The following is a 19,470-nucleotide window of genomic DNA, read 5'->3' as shown; positions in this document are numbered from 1 at the left end:
CACTAACAGCCATGCAATAAAAACACAACAGCACCACATGATGAGCTTTTTGTTCATTAGAATTGTTTATCTGTGATCAGAGATTTTGTCTGTTCTCAGCTTCTGCCACTCCCTCGTAATAACTTCAGCCAGGCAGCAGGTCAATAAACTGCCCTGTTAAAAGCACATTAAGCTCATCCCTTAACTCAGAGCTAATATATGAACACATGGCTGCATTCATTTGTGTGTGGTTATGTGCCTGCATTAGCATCTGTGTGAGTCACTTTAGCAACAATAATCAGGGCACAGCAGCCTGTAACTGGATTGAATCTGGTCAAACTGTGCCATGTGGAGAACATTGGTTTACTCGGTTTCCACATCTGTTCCTGATGTAATTATCACATCAAAGATCATCACTAATTCACACGGGGTAGGTAAGGATTTGTCTCTGTGGTTATGTGTACTGTTATATTCCTTAGTTACTCTTTTTGAAGTATGGGAACAGTGGGATAAAGTCAGTGAGCGGAATGAAAAAGCCCAAGAAGTAAGAAACTGACAACAAGAATAGTGTGTGTGTGTGTGTGTGTGTGTGTGTGTGTGTGTGTGTGTGTGTGTGTGTGTGTGTGTGTGTGTGTGTGTGTGTGTGTGAGTGTCTGAGTGTGTGAGTGTGTGTGTGTGTGTGTGTGTGTGTGAGTGATAGACTGCATATGTTGGCGGGGGCAAGAAAAAAAAAAGGGGTTGATCCCTGTTTGAAAATTCAAATCTTCAACAGCCAATCAGAGTGGGAGTTTCTGGTAGGAAAGGTAAAGCAGGGGGGAAAATGAAGAGACAAAGATGACAAGAAAGACAAAAAATTAAAAGAACAAAAAGAGAAACAAATAATATAAAATGAGACTTTAATAATCTCAATGTGTAAACTGAATCCTAACAACAGTAAATAATTAATTATTAACGCAATAAAAAGAATTGTGAGAAAAATCTTAATTTCAACAAAAATGACCAAAAATTTAATAATAAAATACTGGAATATGTTATGTAAGATGTGTTAATAAAGAGCAAAGCAACAAGAAACAGCAAACACATGTAATTCAGTATGACCAAAAATCATTAAAGTATGCGCTGGTAAGTGCAAAATAGCAACAATATAATACTTATATAAACAATATTTCTAAATTATGACTATGGCTAAAGTAAGGGATGAAGAAGACATATATGACTTTAAAATGAATGTATTCAATGCAAAACATTCACTGTATTCACATTTCAAAGTCCTGCAGATATGTCAAGCCTATAGACCAACAAGAGCAGTTTTTGCCATAAGCTGACTTCATATTTGGGGACAAGACAAGATCACAACATCTCCTTCTCCTCAGAGAGCGAGGTTAAGGCTCCAATTAGCGTGTCATATCCGGTTTGATTTCCTGTCAGAGAAGGCTGATGGCCAGGATTACAGGACTGCCAGAAGGAAGGATGGGAACCAAGATGGAAGGAATAAACACTCAGGCTGAGAGACGAGTGGTGTGTTTAATGTAAGTCTGGGCCAATTCATTATGCTTGTCGCACTGGAGCAAAACCAAATGTTAAGGGCAACTACAGTGTATGTTGTCACAAGACTGTCCTCCTGTAAAAAAAAAAACGCCAGCATAGGTCATTTATCCATTACCATTCCACATGTTTATTATTGTAACCATGACGACAAAGGTCCTCTAACCTTAAGGAAGTACTTATTTTAACCCAAACCACGACCTAACCTAGTAGTTTTTGTGCCTAAACCTATCAAAACTGTGACCGTTTCCTTAGCCTTTAGTGGATGTTTGTTATTGCTACCATGACAACAAAGGTCCAGTACGCCCTCTGCTGGTATGCTCGTATAGTTCGTATGTGAGGATAGGGACAAAAGGCCGTTTAGGTTGGAGGACTTGTTGGTTGTCACAAATCAGATCCATACATTTGCCATAGTAGAACACAGTAAAGAGACGTATTAAACGTTTAAACCTTGACATGTGACAGCAGTCAACATCAGTGAAACAGCCACAAATAATCATAGTCTTCTGTAATTACGGGGATAGGTCGCCTCTACCTTACAGCACAGGTATTGTTTGTATCAATTTTTCTCAAGATGAAGAGCATAATTTCCCATAAATGCCACGGTAATTAGGTTGTTGCCGTTTCTCCCTCTTCTTTTGTCTTTACTAAGGAGGAAAACCTGTTGTTTTTCTTCATTAGCCTTCTGATGCTACTACCATCCTTCACTGCAAGAAATTCAAAAAGGCTTATACCAGAGATGCTGAAGCTTTACATCATGCTTATTAGAAAAGCAGTGCACGGCACTGTAAAATCTTCAACTCTGGCACCCCCTTCCAGTGGCAATGTCTATAAAAACACTGGGGCAGACAGCAACATCCGCCACTACGCCCTTATTTGGCTACACAAGGCATCAAAGCAGAAAAATATCCTGAACAATTTTGAATTATTCTTTGTTTCAGTGTTGATAATTAACTTTAATAACATCAACAACTTGATTACAGCTTGGGTTGCATGTTATTTATCATTTTATATTAAACAAATTGAATAATCAGTATTTATTGTGAATATTAAAGGAATATATTTGGGAAAACACACTTTTGCTTACTTGCCAAGAATTAGTTGGGGCCAGTCACTTCCTGGAGTCTCCCTGGAGATGTAATAAGTTAATAATGAGCTTTAAGTTGGGACAGAGTCAGGCTAGCTGTTTTTCTTCAGTTTCCAAGCCCGTAAGCGAAGCTGAGCTAGCTGGCTGCTGGCTGTAACTTCACACTGACTGCACAGAATAGTGCTATTGAGAGTGCTATCAGTTTTCTCATCTAACTCTCGGCAAGAAAGCGACCAAGCGCATTTTCCAAAATGTCAAACTATTCCTTTAAAAATGAGCACAAATCAGGAACAACCAAAAACCATGAGCCATAAAAATGCAGTGCAGAGGTCGGTGTCCTTATTAGTAATCACACTAATGTGCCAAAATGAATTATTTCAAGCAGTTACCCATGTCACCTTTATGCATGTGTGTGGTGCCTGTGTTTGATCTTCGTCGGTGTGTTTGAACTGTCAGACACACCTAAAGGTCACCAGAACCCTGACATGTCCATCAGTGCCGGGCTTTGTTCTGCTGTCAGTGAGATCAAACAGGCTGTTATTATTCAAAGCACAAAGTCTGCTTTTATGAAAGTGGAACGTGGACCTTTATGTCGTTTCCTGTGGGTTTCTACCGTGGTACTGGAAATAATGTACGAACAGACCCACTGTTAAGTAGCCCTTATAGAACTAATATTATTAATATTTTTGATATTATTATAATACTTTAAATTTATTCGTACACATATTGTGTCACTTAAGAAATAATAACTGATGTTATTTTAATGTAATATTTCATAATAGTTTATCCAACATGAGTTTTTTCACAACCAATTGTGACAAAAATGCAGACCCACACAAACACATACATACACACACACACACACACACACACACACACCACCACACACTCTTTGAAATAGTTGGTGCAGTTCCCATTGCCAATTACTGGACAACCCAGTCAACTTGTCATACACACTACACTTCACTCATTTACACACACAGACACACACGCCAAGCAAAATTAGTTTTGAGCTGTGAGTGAGAAAAACAACTCGTTCAGGGCAGAGCGATCTGTCTTCACGAGTAAAAGGCATAATGTTGTATTGAACTGTGAATCATATTGTACCATGTCACACCAGCTCTACTCTGTATCAAATACCAGCAGGACACTAAAAAAAACAAAGCTTAGTTCAACATAATAATCCAGTTGCTACAGAAAGTGTGAAAGTGAGTTGTAGTTTAAAAGCGTGGAATGTTTATTCTCTTCTGGTTTGAGTTTTATGACCTTTACCCTTAAAAACAAAAAAGACAAATCGGTCCTCGTGTTTGATTTTTACTTCCTGCTTTGTCACTTCAGCTCTGACTTTCTGACAAATTCTAATCTTGGCGCTTATGCCCTGGAGGTTGATTTAAGGTTTCACCTCATTAGAAGCCCCTTCTTGGCTAAACTGTGCTGTGAGATGGAGAGGCTGGCTGCAGATGATGCTCTCTATTTATAGGATATAACAGGGTGGGTGTGTTGGGGTTTGCTGGGACACCCTCTGTCACACGCACACCAGATGGAGACTCTCTTGTGTTGATGGAGAAGCTTGTATATGTGTGCGTTCATTCACATATGGTTTCTCTCTGTTGAGAACAGTTGCTGGCAGCTCAGGTGCCTGCAAGCGAGAGAGGAGGGAGGGAGGGAGGGAGGTAGGGCGGGCGCGCAACGGGATGTGTAACCCTTGTTAAACCAGGCGAGATGACAAACACATTACAATGAAGGGCAACTCAAAGCAAAATACTGTTCACAGCAACTTAAAATACACAGCTATTATCTGAATCTTTTTGCGTTTAATGCTTTAATTACTCTTCATTTAATTACCGGAGATCACAGTCAACACGCTGCTACATAGGTATACTAATGCAGGTACACTTGTCATTAGCCTTTTGTCCCGGATCGATGGTGAGGGTGGAAATCACTGGATGTGATGTTGAGGACTCACTCTAAGTGAAGTTTAGATTCGGTGTCGGGGCATTGTTAGTGAGACATGGAGAGGAGCCATTCGGTGAGTGGTTTTAGTGAAGGGAGACAAGGGTGAGGGGTGAGAGGGATTCTGGGATACTAGCCTTCCCCATTGAGGCCTCTCAGTGTCAGCAGCTTAACTGAAGGCTAGATTTAGATTTTAGACATTCCATCACCACTATTTGCTCCATATTGTTCCTAACACATAATAATTTCCATCTTATATTTCTTAGACACTCATGGACCCACGAATCATCTTTCCTCACATGCATGTCGTGTCAACTTGGTTTTGCCAGGTCATGTAGCAACCTAGCAACCACCAATCATGACACTTGGGATACCTTTTTCTATAAAGCTAGCCATCACTTTAGCGAGAACAAAAGAGCAGTGTTTAACTTTTGTCTAGTCAATTCATTGTTAAAGTCAACATAGTTTGTTGTTTGTTTGTTTTGTTTTTTTCCAGGAAAAAATGGCCTTTGTAGTCAGTAATTTCCATCCTGTGTTTCTTGTCTCTGGGAACAAATTATGAGACTCAAAGCCATGAATCACCTTTGCAGTCTTGTTGCTCTGCGTAAATCTACTGAAATTATAAAATGGAGCAGCAGTGGGGAGAAGACCTTTTTCCATGTGTATAATAATGCAAACTCATACAACTGCCTCTCTCGTATGAGTTTGGTTTTGAAGAGATCAGGCTGCCTCGTGTCAGGAGCGTTTTAAGGGTCGTGTGCTTCCTGTGCTTTCTTTGTTTTTGATTTGTTTCTTGCTCAGGCCAGCCACCTTCCTTCCTCTTCTCCTCCTCCTTCTCTCTCATCTCCTTCCATCCTTTTTCTCACGTTCTCTCCTCCTCTCCACCTCCGACCCCCCTTATCATTCATCGCTCCCTCTGTACCCTCCTCTCCCCCCATGTATTTCTCCTCCCTTCCTTCCTCCTCTTCCTCTTTCTCTCGTTTCATTAATGTGCTGCCAACGGGGTGCTTTGCCGACAGGCTGCGAAAGCCGTTGCCACGGCAACGTCTTATGGTCTGTGGTTGTTGAGGCGTTTTGTTGGGAGGCTGGGGGATGTAAATTGATGCTGCATCTCTTGCTTGCTGGAGCTTCTCCTCAGGGGGAGTGGGTCAGACGATCAAATATTAAACTCTCCAGACGTGCGAGCTCCTCCTTTGTCTCCTGCTCCATCAAACTACTTTCGCTTTTTGTCCTCACCTCATTTATACACTCTGTCATTACACTGATGTCTCTGCCTTTGTCACGTATTATATAGCTCTGTCTCTTACAGTAGGTTTTTTTGTATCGTACCACAAATCATTTTGTAGAAACATGAATGCAAAAACAACTCTGTTGAGTTTTTGAAATTGCTGCAACCTGCTGGCAGACATGGCAGAAGAAAGTGACTCTCTCTCTGGCCTGACTCAGTTCATCTTACAGCCCTTGGGCTTTCACGTTCTTGTTGATGTAGCAGTTTGCGGTGGTTCGAATTAGGCTTTGATTACGTAATCAGGTATTTTCTGATCAAAAATTCTCAAGTTTCCTCTTCAAGAACACACCGGAAAAACTGTCCCAGTATTTTAAAGGGAAGTTGCAAAACTCAAAAGGCAAAACCAATTTCTCCTTGTCACACACTTACAGAGGGAATCCCTCCGTGTTTTATTCCCGTTGTTCAGACTAAACAAGGAATTGAAAGATTACATCTTGAGCTCTGGGGGCTTGCTGTGGGCATAGAATTAATCAGTTAACCAATCAAAATAATTCCTACATCACTTGATAATGAATACTATTATACTTTATCATTATACTCTACAGAAACCTGCAAAAGTCAAACAGAAATTGGCTGGTTTGTAGATTAAATTAGACTATTAGCCCTTTAATGAACGTTTAGGGACAATAAGACCCTGAGGAGGGCTGGGGGGAGGAAAGAGGTGAGGTGGGAGGAGAGAGGGGCATTTGGCATTGAGGTTTGACGTCTGCTACACACACAAACACACACACACACACACACACTCGTCCTCCTCTCAGTCCATTCTCACAGACGTAGCTCAGTTTACCTTCCAACAGCCACAGGCTACGCACATAAAACACACAAAAATTCTTCCATACATAATTATATGTAGTGCACGCACCCATTTCTTGCTTGCATAAACAAATATATACACACAGCTACGCACACACATGAGCACATTACTACAGACACGATACACACTTGAATAAATCAGATCAATACAAAGCATTCAGGCCTGTTCTTGAAGGGGTGTTCATTTGCGCAAGGTCACCTACTAACACACTGCCTTAATAAGCAGAGTGTCTGGAGACAAACACACACACACACACACACACACACACACACACACACAAACATTGGCAGACATACAGACAAGCTTTTCTTTAATGGAAGTGGCTAGAAGTGAACAGTGGTTCTGGTAACAAAGAACTGCACATTTTCCTTTCCCTCCCTCTTTCCCTTCTTCATTTCTCCTCTCCTCTCTTCCTTCCATCCGTCCTCGTAGTCCTCCTTGATTCTTGAGGCTTTGTTTGCTTATTTCAGGGTGTGTTTGCGTTTGTGTGCGAAGAGCCAAAGTAAACAGAAGAGGAGGAGGAGACTGGTTTTGTTTTGTTTTTTTGAACACAGCCTGTTGTTGTCTTGATTGCTTATTGGGGAGGAGAGAGGGAGAGAAGGAAAATGGAGATAGAGAGTGCGAGGAGGGAAAGTGTAGCTTCTTTTCAGATGTAGAGTATCATATCCATCCCCTATTAGTCTTGCGGCGTTTTGTTGCTGTGCTAATGCTATGCTAATGGGATGGTAATTGAACATTCACTCGCCTGGCTTTAGCTACACACAGATGCAATGCGAGCTGATCGTGTCACTGTTCATTTGCAAAACAAAAAAATACTACAGCAGAAATAGTGGGAACATTTAAAAACGTGCCAAGCTCAGAGAGTGGGTGTGATACAAACATAAAGGAGAGGCATCCTTTTAAATAATCATGTTTAAATGAGCCTAAGTACAAAACAATAAGAAAACAGATACTAGCTCTGAGAGCTGGACTGTAACTGCAGGAGTGTAATGTGTGTCTGCTTGGAGCACATCAGGTTAACTTCAGGTGATTGGCCAGGAAACGGCAGCTAAATCACAGCAGGGTTCATGATCATTTATAGTGCACAGCGCAGAATTTTCATTAAGCCTGCGGCAGACTGATTAACACCACTTTTTGGGAGGAAAATCCATCTCAAGAGAGGTGACAGTACGGTATGTGCATTCAGTTTTGGAAAAGCTTTTGAAAAAAAAAAAATCAAGTTTTTGTGAAGTGCTGATAATGATGTTGAGGCATTCACAAAACTCTTGTTTCATATTCTTTCAAATGTTTCCTGAGAGGATAGAAAATACCGGAGGCCAGCAAATACAAAGTGCATGTGCATAGCATATGTTTTAGGTTTGTTTTTCACAGCAGGCAAAATATATGAAGCTCAAAAATGCCTCTGAGCACTAGTATAAAATTACACTGCAAATACTGTGCTTGGGTAGCAGTTGCTTTAATCTGAACATAATCAATACAGACAAGATGGGCTTTCCTTGTGAGTCAGTCTGAGCATCAGTGTGGGATATGGTTTCCATTGTTCCACTGCTTGGCTGGTAGACACCAAGGTGGGGGTTGGGGGTCTGGGGGCTTAGTGGACACACTCCATGTCTCTCTGTATCGCTTGGTTATCAGCTTCAAACTGCATTTCTAGGGCTGCTTTAATAAATGTTTTTTTTGTTTGTTTTTTTATTCTTTTATCTTTTCAGGGAAAAAACCCTTTGTTCTGCCCACCTACATCACCTGTGAAATGCTCTCTCAGCTCTTTTCCTCCCCTTACTTCCTTACTTCTTCATGTCTTCTGTCTCTTTCCTGTTATCCCCACCTTCTCTGCGGCAACGTGAACACATGGAGACACAGTGTACTGTGCACAAGCAGACAGGTCACACATACAGCGAGTGTGTTTGTGTGTGTGTGTGTGTGTGTGTGTGTGTGTGTGTGTGTGTGTGTATGCAAGAAAAAGAGGGTTTTGTTTTGCATTTGACTAGAAAGTCCAATCTGACGTCGACTAATTGCTCATTTCAAGAGTTAAAATGCTTGATTGTTCCAGATGTTCCTTCCAGGATTATTCCTACACCCATTTTCTAAATAAGGAAGTTTTGTGACAACATGCAGCATTTAAATCATATTTACACCTTTAATGGGCAGCTTGTTGGTCTTCATTTGAACGCTTTGGCCTAATGGGCCAAACAGTTTGATGATTTTGGAAAACCAGTCCATTACTAACCACTCACCACTCTGACTCCCCACTGATATTTTTCCTTTCTTTCTCTGTTTTTTTTTCTCCCCTCTTTACGAGTTATTTTTATGTTTGCAATTTTTCCGTGAGAGTGTTGAATTTATTCCTCTTCTCCTCTCAGGACACTGTTGCACTACATCATAGCATGATCACACCAGGAGACATGTTTATTATTTCCTTCTTGTAGTCCACTTCCCCCGCACATTCAGGTCATCTTATGAGGATGTCTTCAAAGCAGCTCATTGAAGAGAATCTTGGGAAATGAAGAGAAATTGAATGTCTATTTATTCTGTAAATACCAAATGTGGCCACAGTAGCTGCTGTTAGCAACAGTTAGCAGTCAAACGTTTTATCTCATTAACAATAAATTATGTTTACTTTGAGTTTTTGCTTCCTCATTTCCAGTGCGTGCAGTTATTTATGTTTTCTTCCGTTGCAGGCAGCCATTGTTCTCATTCACTTCTGCATTTCTAGTATGAAAATCAATTAGCAGACTCTGAAAGTAAAGTAGATTTCAAGACTAAACTAATAGATTATCAAATCATTCACCTGAAATGAACGGAAACCACATAATGGCACTGAAGAGCACTGAAGACAGTAGATCAAAATATCTGCAACACAGCAGCATTGTTTGCAGGTTAGTTAAGGTAATGTGAAGCCTCCTTGCTTTGCAGTAAAAGGATTAATCCTGCAATACCACTTCAGGAACAAGTGCAGAAAATAGAATTTATTCAGATTTATTTCATTTAAGGTCCTCAATCCAGGCTTATCGACAACATCACAGCAGACAAAGAGGCTTTATTCTCAAAGCACTGATGGTAAATGGCCTGTTTATTTCCTAATTCAGCAGTAGCTGGGTTTTATAATGTTTTCACAAAATGTGTATGAGACACTGCAGAGTGTGGTAACAGTGTGATAGTGTGTAGTAATGAGCTGAGCCGACAGGGGATCTGCGAAACGCTGGTGTTGCTTTCGCCTTATCTGCTCTGCTCCGTTGTGCTCTGAGCTGCTTTCGTCTGCCTGCAGACAAGCAGAGAGAGCTGCTTAACGCTGCATTTGCAACCTAGGAATTCAGTGAAAACTGTTATCAAGTGTGACTAAGAATACATCTGATGTTAGACTCAGCTGACAACATTACAGGCATACATTTGTATTATTATATGAACGTTACTGGTTTGCCTTTACTTGCTTAATAGCCGGATTTTGAGCAGAAAAATGTCTATTTATTCATTTATTTTGCTTATTAATGCCATATGGCAATTTTTAAAAAAACCCAAAGAGATCAAAAAACCAAGATTCATTGGTTTCCTTTTCTCATTAATGAGCTGAATTAAAGATTTGTTTAAGATCACTGGCTCTGAGCTGTGTTTGTTAGCAGCAGTAGGAGGCATAGTGCTGTTTAATTATCTCCTTCGATTCCCCTTGTCACTCTTCTCTTTCCCTCTGCTTCCATCCATCCTTATCTGAGACACACACACACACATCCACGGACACACACCCTAGTTATTCAACCAATTGCTGTGCTGTGTTGTTGTGTAGACTCTTTGCTCCAGTCGGTGCAGCGGTGATGATGAGACGTGAGTGCCCTGTTCTTTCAGGCTGAGACTAGCCCCTTGCCTGCGAGAGTGTGTGTGTGTGTGTGTGTGTGTGTGTGTGTGTGTGTGTGTGTGTGTGTGTGTGTGTGTGTGTGTGTGTGTGTGTGTGTGTGTGTGTGTGTGTGTGTGTGTGTGTGTGTGTGTGTGTGTGTGTGTGTGTTGCTGCACGCACTTCAAATAAATCAATTTTCTTTCCAGAAACCCACACTCTCTTTCTGTGCACACACACAAACACACACCTTCCCTCAATATTCTAGCAATGTGATCTAACTTTTGCCCTGGGAGGAAAATTTTTGCTGTAGTATTTCAGTGACTAAAAGATGTTTTTTTTTTTTAGTTTTTTTTTTTTTTTAGACATTTAAAAAAAAAAAAAAAGGTATAAAAATCTTCTTTTTGTGCCACTAACAGATAAAGCCAAGTAAGTCTGTACTTTAGTGCAGAGCTCGGAAAACAACATCACTAGTAACTTTGGTTGCTAGTGATGTTTCTCGTATTAAATCTGCAGCCTAAAATTCCGTGTGTCCATGTCCAGGAAAACATTGCTTTGTCATGAACAAGTGCTGGAAATACGTGGCGTTGTCACTGTAAGGCAAAAGGCCACAGCTGTGTCCCAAACTAACTGTTCAGGTCACCTATCAGGAGCTGTGAAATCAGAAAATAGCTTTAAAATGTCACAGAAAAATGCCACCTTAGCATTTGTCCGATGTTGTTTGTGTTACGAAGATATTAATGTGGTGCGTTAGTGCGCTAGTGGTTACATAGTCTGCGTAGAAATACCAAAAGGGAAAATACACTTATTTACTTGCTTTTTGAGAGTTAGATGAGAGGATTGATAACATTCTTGGACCCACAATGGACAGTTTAAAAAAAAAAAAAAAAAAGAAAGTGACTAAACGGCTGTCGAAAGTGTGATTTTGGTGACCTGGATCATAGGTTTGATCCCCACAGCAGCCGTGAGTCCTGTTGAAGTGTCCAAACTGGTTGTTACCTGGTAGGAAATAAGTAAAGATCATATTCAGTATATAGCACCTTTCTATAGAAAGTGTGACACACTGCTTCATAAGACAATGAAGACAGAAAATGAGACCAATAAATAACACAACTAGACTAGCACTCGGTAGAGCACATGCCTCCGCCAAGGCAAATCTCGTAACGCTAAGGAATGTGAAAAAAAAAAAAAAAAAAAATTGGATCTGCCCCTTTCACTGGATAGGCACCAAAATTTAATGGTTTCTTCCCTGGCCCATGCCCCATCCCTCCACCAAGTTTAGTGCCTATTGGTTCAGTATTTTTTTGTGTAATCCTGCTGACAAATGAACAAACAAACAAGGATGAAAACATAACCTCCTTGAGGGAGGTAAGAAAAGGTCCTCAGCTTGTAAAAAGAAAAATACCAGAGTCAAAATTGACACATACCCTTATTATCCATTTCAATGTAGAAGCCCTCTGTTCTCTGCTGTATAGCTCTCAGGATTTAATGCCTGCTTGGTTCAGGTGAGTCTGTATACTGACAGCAAATCTGATCTCTGTGCTGCTCTCTCTCTCTCTCTCTCTCTCTCTCTCTCTCTCTCTCTCTCTCTCTCTCGCTCTCTCGCTCTCTCTCGCTCTCTCGCTCTCTCTCTCTCTGTGTCTCTCTCACCCTGTCTCCCATTCTCGGAGAGCAATCTCATCTATTGTCAGTTAACCCGTGTGACAGGCTGTAACCTGACTAGGCTGTTAAAACCATTTCCATTTTGAAACCATATCAGCACACTGTAAAAAATGATGATGCTTTGCTCCAGTCCGTCACCCAGAAAGCAGCAGTAACATCTCAATCCAGCAGGTCTGAACATTTTTTGTCAGTGTGTTTGCTACTGCTCTCTTGTTTCTAGATTTTCACATTGTGTCTGTTGAGGTTGCAGGACACCATTTTCATTCTTCTGTCTATTTTCAGCTGTTATAATTAACTTTATGATGTTGCATTTTGTCATTTTTCTAAGAATATTTCATGCTGTGCTGCCTTTATTTTAAGTTTCGTCATTGTTTCCAGTGTATTTAGTCCTCTTTTGCTCTCAGTTTGCAATTTCATAACCTCTGAGATGTCATATTGCTGCCAAATCCAGAGTTTCAACATTAGTTTGTTTAGTTTCATCGTGTGTCTTACATTTTCCTGTCCCTCTCTAGCCTCCCTGTCTTGCAGACTTTCCTAACTTTCCTCAGGGAGTTTCATCAGGTCTCTCTGTGTGTTTGATCCCACCCTGCTCTGTAGCCCAGTTGTCACGGCTGGTTGAGCTGCAGATCAGATTGGACTGGAAGGAGGAGAGTTCACACTGCTGTGCTTCCTCATCCATGAGGGAGGAATGACAACATCTCTCTCTCTTTCCCTCTCCCTTTTTTCTCGCTCTGCCATCGTTGTTATCTGTCTCTCTCTTTCTCACTGTCAGTAACCATCTCTCCCTCTTTCCCTCTCTGTCCTGATCGGTTTCCGTCCATCCACCAGTTCAGTCAGGCTGCCTCTATCTTTTGCTGTCTCCTTCTGTCTTTTCATCCCTTTTCCCCACTATTTTCTCAAACCCATCCATCTCCCTTTGCATCAGCATTTCTTCTGTATAGAATCAGTGTGTGTTATTGTCAAATGTACAGTGAAACGTTACCTGACAAAAGCTTAGCCGCTGCCGGAAAAGCAGAGGACACAGCCAGAAGCTGTTAAATATGTTATCAGATAACATGGAAGTCAACCTGCCATCTTCTCTGCAGTGTAACTGTAGACCCGCAGACTCAGGAACACGAGAAGCAGGCCCCGGTCACCCTGTGTGTGCGTGTGTGCTTTTTACATGATAAATAATGAACATTTCCAAGCATCCTTTTGTAAAAGGGAGAATTAGGTGTGCACATCAGTTTTGTGACAGAAAAAATAAAGTAGCTTCCTAGAAACAGAACCGACACGCAGGAAGAAAAGACTCTCAGAGTATCAACAGAGTGACTGGAGATAATTTTCTGGTATTCTGTCAATGTCTTTTAGCGTACTGAGAAAAAAAGACCATGCAGCATTCGATCCGTTGAAAGTTATCTTTAGAAATGAACAGTATTCACCCATTTAGATTTTATCCACAAACGTCATCCTTTCTGCTCCGGAAATGTGTTTCCCCAGTTAACTGTTAAAGTCATAGGTCAGGCAGCTGTTTGCTGTTTGCTGATGCAACTAAATTGTGGCAACTCAGACATATTTCAGGCTGATGATTATCAGTTTAGGCAAGTGTCTGACAAACTGAGTCAGTGTTTTGTGGTCCAGGCTGTGTTCAGGTTGATGCTGCTAACAGCTGGCTGATAACCCAGGTAACATTTTGGCAGTTCAGGGACGTTTAGGCAACCAAGACAAAATGGGACTATATCACACTTTTCATAGCGGGAAAGGCACAGGCGTTAGTAGTATCATTAACGTGGCTCTGTTCTATTCAAGTGTCACGGTAAACCATGGCAGTGTGACAGTGAGGTGAATGAGAAAGTTAGCAGCTAACTGGAAAACACAGTGGAACATTTAGCAGCGAAAGAGCCAGATATTTCTTTCGGGAGTTGGTGGAGACTAAACCAGAGCTAAACTGAGAGTGAATACTGGACTTACATTAATCAGAAGGTCATAAACCAGACTCCAAATGAATGCTAATGCTGCTTGGTGTGTGTTGGATGGGTAAAGTAGCAACTGTTTGCTAACACATCAGCCATATCAATTTAAGCTGATAATATATCAGTTTTGTTTACAGATTGTTGCACTGCCCCAAAGTGGCTAAAGAAATTACGTAATGCAGGTTTAAATGCATCCGTTTAAAGTAGTAAAATGGCAGATATGCATAGGCCTTTTTCGTGGCAGACATCTTCACATATCACAACAAGAAATCGCAGGTTTAAATGATTATATTAATAATGACCTAATTCCAGCGCCTTCAGTTTCAGGGTCCTGGCATAATGCATCTGTGGCTCACTGTCATACTGGGACACTTGAATAGAACAGAGCCATCGTTAATGTTATTAATGTTGCGACTATTTAATGTCAAAATGCCTACCATGAAAAAGGCCCGTTAATGATGCAATGACAGCTGTGTTAATATGAGTTACTGCCCGCCATCATGAGGATTTGTTTTTAAATTGTAATTGCGTTTTCAGTTCAAAATGCCATTATTTTAACGTTTAAGGAAACGCAGGAAAGCTGCATTGCGCCGCCATCTAGCATCTGAAAATTGTGCACTGCTGCCCACGCTGACCTGCCCCGATTGGTGCCGTAAGAGTACCTCTTTGGAGGTACTCTTACATGACTTACCCTCCCAAAATAAGTGTCTATAACTATTTTTATCCCACAAAGGCTTTTGTGTAAACAGGCACAGACTCAAACAATTGTTCAGCAGATCACACAATTTTTCCTCCTGCTGGACATTCAGGAATCATTCATGCAAATGAAGCAAATTCAGTGTCATGAGCTCCCTTTCAAGAGTCTAGCATGAATTAATTCCCATCTTTTCCGCCGAAGCCCCCCCCCCCCCAAATAACTGAACGCTGCTTAGCTGAAAGCCTGATCCAGTAGTTCCGACATCTGTTCGACCTCCAGCCAGAATCAATGGTTCCATGATCAGTCAGGCTTGTTGATCAGTGAGTTTAAAGCCATTAACAGACTGTTTGCCCCATGATAAACTGATCCTAAAGTGGGTTAGGAGACTGACAGAGGGAGGGATTTAGGGAGGGAGAGAGGAGAGAAGGGAGGGACAAGAGGGAGGGAAGGACAGTGGGAGATGAAAAATTAAAAGGTCGGGAAATAGCCTAAAGAGTGATGAAGGGATGAGAGGGAGGGGAGGAAGAAAGGAAGGGCAGAGAGGATGAAAGGATAGAAAGAGTTGATGGAGGGAGGAGTGAAAGGGACAGTTGCTGAAAGAAAAATCAGACAAATAAGCAAATACCCTTCATGCTGATGCTGCACTGCAACTCCACCTGGACATGAGAGCAATTATTTAGAAAATTCCTCAGTGTTGGAAGGTTGCAGTGTTTTAACAAATTCACTTCAAACTTTCACTTGATATTTCTGGAAAAACCATCAAAATTTAAAAAAAATCACCTATATTATTTATTTATATTTTTCTGTCCTCCTCTCTCACCTTTGTCTTCCATCATCCCTCCATTTCTTTCTCTTGTTGTTGGTGGTTCTTTGCAGAGAGTAGCTTGTTTCCATGGAAACGGTCTGAGCCAGATAAGCTTAACTGCTTGCACTGCAGCGTCTGTCCTAACTCTGTGTGTGTGTGTGTGTGTGTGTGTGTGTGTTTGTGTGTGTGTGTGTGTGTGTGTGTGTGTGCGTGCGTGCGTGCGTGTGTGCGCGTGTGTGTTTGTGTGTGTGCGCGTGTGTTTGAGTATGCGTGTGTGTGTTTTTGTGTGCGTGTGTGTGGTTGTGTGTGTGTGCGTGTGTGTGTGCATGATTGGTCTGAAGAGAAGGAAGGATGATGATTTGAGAGAGTCTAGTGCACTCGGCAGACACTTGGATGAACAGAGGATGATGTGTGCGTACAAGAGTGTGTGAGTGGATTAGTTGTTATCGATGTAACGCAGCTTTTCATTCATGTCATTAACTTCTATATCCACACTTTTGTTTTTCTCATTTTGCCCCTACTTTACTTTTTTCTTTCTTTTCCTATTTCCCTTTATGTCCCCCTCGCTTTCTCCTTCTCTTTGTCTCTCTCTCTGTTCTTACCTCCACCTCACAACTGTAATTCCATGCTCTTATCAGTGTCGCTGTGGTAATTAAAATCACCATGGGAATGATCAGTGTCACCATAGCAATGACATCTGGGTCTCAGCAAGAGAGAGAGAGGAACTGTGCCACAGGATATCCCAAGTGTGTGTGTGTGTGTTAGTGTGGGATTTTGTAGCTCTATCCTTGTCTTATGTATAGGGAATGAGGTTCACTCTTGTTTGATTTAGTTTCAGTGGAGGATTTAGGGGTTAAATTTGCTTCTGTACGTCTGACATTTCATTGTTTCTACAAAATGGGGGATGAACTGACAGCCATGGTGAAGCTGGAAATTCAGGTTTAAAATCGTTTGAAAATAGTTTTCAAAAATAGTACTTAAGCACATAATATTTCAAACTATTTTAAACCTGAATTTCCAGCTTCACCATCACTAACTGTAATCATATTTTGTAAACACGTTGTCCTTACAGGAGAAGTTTGACATTTTGAGAAATAGGCTAATTTTCTGTCTTCCCAAGATGAAAAGATCACAAGACATAAGACATTCTCACATTTATTAAATATGATACTATTGCAGAGAGAATTAGTCCGGCTTATACAGTCTCATTTTTACTTCAAGAGGTACAATGGCAGGGCATCTTGGTAAACTGGTGACAACTGTTGAGATTCACGTTGTGTCCTGGAAAACCTGCAGTTTTTCAGGGTCACCTTCAAAGTCCTGAAAACTTACAGAATTGCCTTAAATATACTGGAAAGGGTTTCGACAACATTCTGACCAGCTTGCTAGACATAGTCTGTGCAATGGCTGGCAGCTGAGACTGAGATTTGTTGAGAAATGAAGGTGAAATCATAAATGAGCTGAACAACTGTAGTGGTGAAAGCCCATGAATGCCTCCTAAGTCAGTGCAGTAAGAAACAACGTAAGCGGTGTGTAAGCAGTGTTGTTTTTTTTTTAAATTAAAACGAAAATCCAGGACACTTGACACGTGTGGTTTAAAAAATAATTTCACATGTAAATATCTAAACATATAGAAAATTATTGATCTGGATAATAATTTATTGAAAAGTGAGGGACCTTTATTTTCCAGTGCAGGTCATCCCCTCGCTCCCTGTGTTTCACCTCAGACTGAATTCATCTTCATCTTATTGAAACAGTTCACTGTCGTTGTGGTGTCACGTCTTTAGTAATGAGGCTCTGTATGTGTCTCTGTTGCAGAACTCCCAGAAGAAAAGAGGAGCACGACCCAACAACAAACCTGACAAGAAGCTCGGTCCACAGGTAACATGCACACACAGACACACACTTACACACAGCTGTGTTTATCCCTACACCAGTCCATCAAATCACTAATCAATATAGAGTGCTTTTTCAGCAACTGCAACTTAAAGGGGCACAAACACGAACACACGCACACACACACAGTACAGGAGAGTGGAGTAGAGAAAAAGAGACAGAAAGGATTTTAAAGGCAAAGACGGAGGACAAGTGAGTGAACTGGAGGAGGTAGAAATAAGGGAAAACAGGAAGAGAAGGGAGAGAGATGGCTGAAAAGGGATGAAAGGAGACGGGAATAAAAATAGGAAAAGTTGAATGAGATTGAGAGGGTGGAAGAGAGAGAGATAGAAAATGACTGACAACAATATTACAGTCAATACTAAGGTTTCTCCCTTTAATTGATTGGGGATTTTTTTCTGTCAAGTAGTTTTAAACCCATTGAATGTTTTTTTTTTCTGTCATTGTCCTTGCTGCCTAAAGGTTATTTAGATTCTTATCATTCATTTGCTTTATAAGGCAGTAAATCAGTTTCTTTGGCCCTTTTCTTTATAGTCATACCCACGGATACAGTCAACTGTAACAACTAAAAATACAAAATATAGATAATAAATAACATCAGCGTTGTCTGAGGCAGCTGCCACTTTTTCAGATACTGAACTGTTACTGTTATTATACTGTTATAAGTATATGATAAAGCATTTCCTACAGCATGATATAAAAATTAAGCATTATTATGTCCCCATCATAATGCCCCACAATCAGCTACAGCACTAAAATATTCAGTTTAATTAAAAACAAATGTAATACAGTTATCATTTAATTTGTTCATGTGGAGAAGTTTTTTTTTTTTTTTTAAATCTTGTAGCCAGAAGGAACCACAAAACAGCTCGTCATGTATGACCAATAACTGTTTATGGAAGCCTACATCTGCTGAAAGTAGAGATGTTTTTTGCTTTTGATGTCAGTTCATTCTCAAATGTCATAACAAGAACCGGAATCCTGATATGATACGAACGGGACTCAATAAGCAGAATAAGATCCAACAAAATCTAAATAATGAATGAATGACAAAAAAAACTACTCATTTTCATTGTGGAAAAATAGTCATTTATAAGGCAGGCAGGGAGATGAAAACATTATTGACATATCAGCTAACACTAGAGAAACCCTGCTGCGTCTGTAGAGTGACTCACTAATTGAAGTACACAGACAGTTAATTATCACTTTTTTTTGTGCAGATTCTCCCTAAATAAGCTGTTTTGTTCTTATATTTTCTGCTTCAAACACAAATTGAGTTCATAATAAACACATTAACGTTGTCTGGTGACACTGACCACAACTGTCATGTCAGAAATCTTGCATGTTTGATCCTTCCAGTGTGCTTCTGCCTCACAGCTCATAACTGTTTTCTGTTCTCTCTCTCTCTGTTGTCTATGACCTATTTCCTCTGGGGATCACACTCTATCTGTCCAAACAAGCCGCGTGCAGTTTGAAGCAAATAGATCAGCATTTCCTGTATTCCCTCTCATCTTCACTAAATCCCCCCCTTTTTTCTGGCTTCTTATCCTGCAGATGTCTGTACTTAGTGTAAGTCTTGCATACCGGTTTTTTGTTTATGTTTGGATTAAATATCAGGCCTCAGCATCACTCTTGATATTTCTATCTCCTCCTCCAAAGACACCAAAAAAGTAAGCAACTTTTTTCCTCATCTTCACTTTTCCAAACTCTCCTTCCCTTCTTTATTTATCCAAGTGACAAAAAAAGCTCAGACAATACTGAAAAAAAACTTTTTCCCCTCTGTAAAAAAGGAGTTCTAGAGGAATTGGGCTCAGTTTTTAGAGAACAAAAATATGCATAGAGATGAGGGCTAAAAACATACAGGACCAACATCTCCCCAGAAGTAGTTTTCAGTGAAGGTAGCTCTCTCACCACCACCATCTCTCTCCAGCTACTAACACGAGCCTAGTCTTCCTCTCCAAGCCACATA

The 19,470-nt window shown here is 40.6% G+C and overlaps 1 protein-coding gene across 4 annotated transcripts in view; it reads left to right on the top strand.

Moving 5' to 3' along the window:
- The window catches only part of soga1 (suppressor of glucose, autophagy associated 1), a 105,740-nt gene that overhangs the window by 46,905 nt on the left and 39,365 nt on the right, over window positions 1-19,470 (top strand). For all 4 annotated transcript variants that reach the window (XM_040152348.1, XM_040152347.1, XM_040152346.1 and 1 more), the window contains exon 5: window positions 17,424-17,486. In XM_040152348.1, coding sequence (XP_040008282.1) covers window positions 17,424-17,486 — 63 coding nt within the window. The remainder of the gene's footprint in view (window positions 1-17,423; window positions 17,487-19,470) is intronic.

The sequence above is a fragment of the Xiphias gladius genome, chromosome 18 (assembly GCF_016859285.1).
Source record: "Xiphias gladius isolate SHS-SW01 ecotype Sanya breed wild chromosome 18, ASM1685928v1, whole genome shotgun sequence".
NCBI classification, from domain to species: Eukaryota; Metazoa; Chordata; class Actinopteri; order Istiophoriformes; family Xiphiidae; genus Xiphias; species Xiphias gladius.
This window is presented reverse-complemented; position numbering and strand designations above follow the sequence as displayed.